Genomic DNA, 3,644 nt, shown 5'->3' on the forward strand with positions numbered 1-3,644 from the left:
GGCAACATTGACCACAACCCCACTGCGACTACGGCCAAAACGTCCTTCCATGGGACCAGTGTGTCCATCTTCCAACATCCAAGCCCTGAGCAGGCTGGTTATATTTTTTTTACTAAAAGTGTTATTTTATGTGGATAAAATGTTACAATGGACTTGAAATTATAACAAATCATTTGAGCATGCTTGAAAACAAACATATCGACACCAAGATCACTCAGATTGACCAACTACATCAATTTCTATAAGAAAAATCAACTTTTGAAGGTCAATATGGCGGTCATCTTGAAAAATAGCCGCCATCTTGGATTTTTAAATGGCCAATCAGGCAGATTTGACTAGTAACCATTAGAGAATTACCATGCCAAATTTGGTGCTTGTATCACCATTTGCATGATTCTCTTGAAAAACTGCATTTAGCTGCCCTACTACAGTGACAGATCAGCGTGTGGGCCGGAAGACGTGGACTGGTGTAAGCGCTTCCAGGTCTCTCACGTCGCTCGAGGCAGGTGTAATGGGTCGACTGTTTATGATCTCTTTCACTTCACAAAATAGCGTCTGCAGTCAATATTCATCCAGGACTTGGGTCCCCACAATTGCTCTGAGAACCTTTCTGCCTGTTCGGATTTGCCGTTCCCAGACTCCTCCCATGTGTGAAGCTGCTGGAGGGTTAAATACCCTTTCTATATCTTTCTTCTGAAAGCGTCTGCATATGCGTTCATCATTCCTCCAACTACGCACTGCTGCATGGAGTTCCTTGCAAGCCTCGACCATGTTGGTGCCATTGTCTGAACGAATACGTTTCAGAGTCGTACCCTTTCTAGCGTTGAAGTGGACAGTAGCGTTTAGGAGTGCATCTGTATCTAGAGACTCCAACACCTCCGGGTGCACTGCACTAGTAGCTAGGCAGGGGAACATGCAGCCATAAATCTTGGTACTCTTTCGTCCTTGTCTTACTGTGAACGGGCCAAAGCAATCAGTGCCCATGTAAGTAAAGGGACGCCCCCCCCCCCCTGTGCTCGGTCCGGTCTTCGGGCAGCATGGCTTTCCTTTGACTAGTGGGCTTCCAATTGTTACGACGGCAAGTGACACATTCCTTGATTACCTTATCGAGCAGAGGGCGGCAACGGGCTATCCAGAACTCACACCGGAGTATGGACAGTGTATGTTGTCTCCAGGAATGGCCAGCGCCCACCGCGTGTGCTTCCCGCACTATAAGCTTGGTCATTGGGTGGTCTCTGGGCAGTAGTATTGGTCCAGTTCTTTCTTTGGCAGCTTGCAACCTTCCTCCTACTCTGAGCAGCCCGTCTTGGCCTAGGTATGGCTCTAATCGATACAGTCGACTTTGTCGTGGCAGCTGTCGGTGCTGCAGGAGGCTCATCTCCTCACCATAGGCCTCCCGTTACAGGAACCGAATGATGGCCCGCTTGGAATTCCGCAGTTCAGGCAATTCCAGCGGCTTCGGTGTTGCACCCAGAAAGTCATGTCTCAGGATGCTGGATACTCGCCTGATCCAGGATACACCTCTCTGCAGCGCATTCCACGATGAGTACTTGCTCCATCGCAGTTGCATGATGGCATTGGCGTTATTTCCTGCTGTGGCTAATGACACCGCCTCGAGTTTAACCTCGGGATCATTCTCAAGTTCGTGTTTGTTTTCCGGTTCTCTCGGCTAGTACTCCTCAGGTAGAGACAAAAAAGAGGGACCATCAATCCATCTGCATTCCTTTAACATGTCTTCAACATGTACTTTATGCCTCTTGTTGCATCATCTGCTGGATTCCATCTTGATCGTACATGTCTCTATTGGGCCTTCTCCGGGACTTCATGTATAGCTGAGATCCTGTTGGCATCGAAGGCGTGGAAACGTTTCTCTAGGATGGCGATGTACTTGACCACAATCATACTGTCCGTCCAGAATACGGATTCTTCAAGTGGGACTCAAATTTCACGCCTGATTGTCTGGTCTGCTCTTGTCGCCAGGACTGCCCCACAGAGTTCTAGCCTTGGGACCGTTAGCTGTTTGAGAGGGGTCAGATGAGCCTTGCTACAAACAAAAGAACATCTGGCATTACCTTCATTATCTACTGTCCGTAGGTACGTCACAACTGCATAGGTCACTTGTGAGGCGTCACAGAAGTAATGAAGTTGCGATGAGGTGGCACGACCCAGGCCCCCGGGTTTGTAGCAGCGAGGAACTTTGAAGTTTCGTAGTGATGTCAAATCTTCAAGCCAGTGCAACCACTTGTGAAGGTTTTGCTTGGCGATGTCTTCGTCCCAGTCCTTCTTTCGCCTGCATTCGTCTTGGAAAATGAACTTGGCTTTGATAGTGAAAGGGCAGATGAATCCTAGAGGGTCGTACACCGAGCTTACCACTGCTAGTAAGCCCCTTTTTGTCTCCGGTCGGGTGGGAACCTGAACCTTTGCTGCAAACTGGTCTCCATTCAGGTCCCACATGACTTCCAAGGCTCTCTCCGTGGGGAGGTCTTCACATCACAGGTTCACTTCCTTCACTCCAGCATGTCGACTTTCCAATGGTATCGTGTTGAGGACCTCTTTCTTGTTACTGATCCATTTTGTGAGTTTGAAACCTCCCAGGGATAGAAGATGTCGCAACTGCCGAGATATCGTAATTGCTTCTTTTGGTTCAGTTACTGACAGGAGCAGGTCGTCTACATAGAAGTTTGATTTCCCTCTATTTGCGGCATCCGAGAACCCATCTCCGACCTCTTGGAAGGTCCGTTGCAGAGCATAGGCCGCGCAAGAAGGAATCCACACTCATCCGAAGAGATGCACTGTCATCCTACATGTCATTGGCGTTCGTGTCAAATCTCCACCTTCCCACCAGAGGAATAGTAAAGCGTCTCTGTGCCCTGGGTTTACCTTCACTTGATGGAACATCGCTTCAATGTCGGCCATTAGGGCGATCGGCTCTCGTCTAAACTGCATGAGCATTCCAATCAATTTGTTGTTGAGGTCTGGTCCTTGGAGCACTTGGTTGTTGAGTGAAGTCTTCGTGAAGGCCGCTGCACAATCGAAGACTATCAGTACCTTGTCTGGTTTGATGGGGTTCAGTACTGGGTGAAGAGGCAAATACCAGCTACTTCCACCGGACTTCGATAATTGCCTTAGTGGCACTCTTTAGGCAAAGCCTTCGTTGAATAACTTTTCCATCTCCTCCTTGTACCGGAGTCTCAACCTTGTGTCCCTCGATAGGCGTTTCTTTAGTCCCAGTAGGCGACGCTCAGCGAGCGCTCTGTTGTCAGGTAGACAAGGCGGTTGACGTCGGAATGGAATTGGGAATTGGTAGTGTCCCTCCACTCTCTGTCCAGTCGACGACCAAAGCTCGATGACCCGTTTATCCTCCACTGATGATTGGGAGCCATCTCCCGTGGTCTGGTGTCACGCTTCGATCTCCCAGAAGCGCCTCACCTGCTCTTCCAAACGAATTTTTTGTGTAGAGGCGGTCAGCATGGAACATTCCGTTGTAAACCTGTGAGTTAAATTGCCCATCAGAGGCCCATTAATCGTCCAACCCAATCTTGTCCGACACTCAAGGGGAGTCAGGGCATCTGGGCAATTTTGTCCAATCGGTAACTCTGTGACTCGTCAGTTTGGTGGAAGTGGAGCAAGTCCCCGAAGGTGTC

General features: G+C 49.1%; 1 protein-coding gene across 1 annotated transcript; it reads right to left on the minus strand.

Moving 5' to 3' along the window:
• Positions 1-1,800: 1,800 nt before the first annotated feature.
• Positions 1,801-2,454, minus strand: LOC121858198. Its single transcript, XM_042354410.1, has 2 exons — positions 2,073-2,454; positions 1,801-1,925 (listed from the first exon to the last, which is right to left on the minus strand). Exons 1-2 carry the CDS (start codon positions 2,452-2,454, stop codon positions 1,801-1,803), a joined length of 507 nt encoding a protein of 168 aa, XP_042210344.1.
• Positions 2,455-3,644: the final 1,190 nt, after the last annotated feature.

The sequence above is a fragment of the Homarus americanus genome, unplaced genomic scaffold (genome assembly GCF_018991925.1).
Source record: "Homarus americanus isolate GMGI-L3 unplaced genomic scaffold, GMGI_Hamer_2.0 scaffold57980, whole genome shotgun sequence".
In the NCBI taxonomy this organism is placed as follows: domain Eukaryota; kingdom Metazoa; phylum Arthropoda; class Malacostraca; order Decapoda; family Nephropidae; genus Homarus; species Homarus americanus.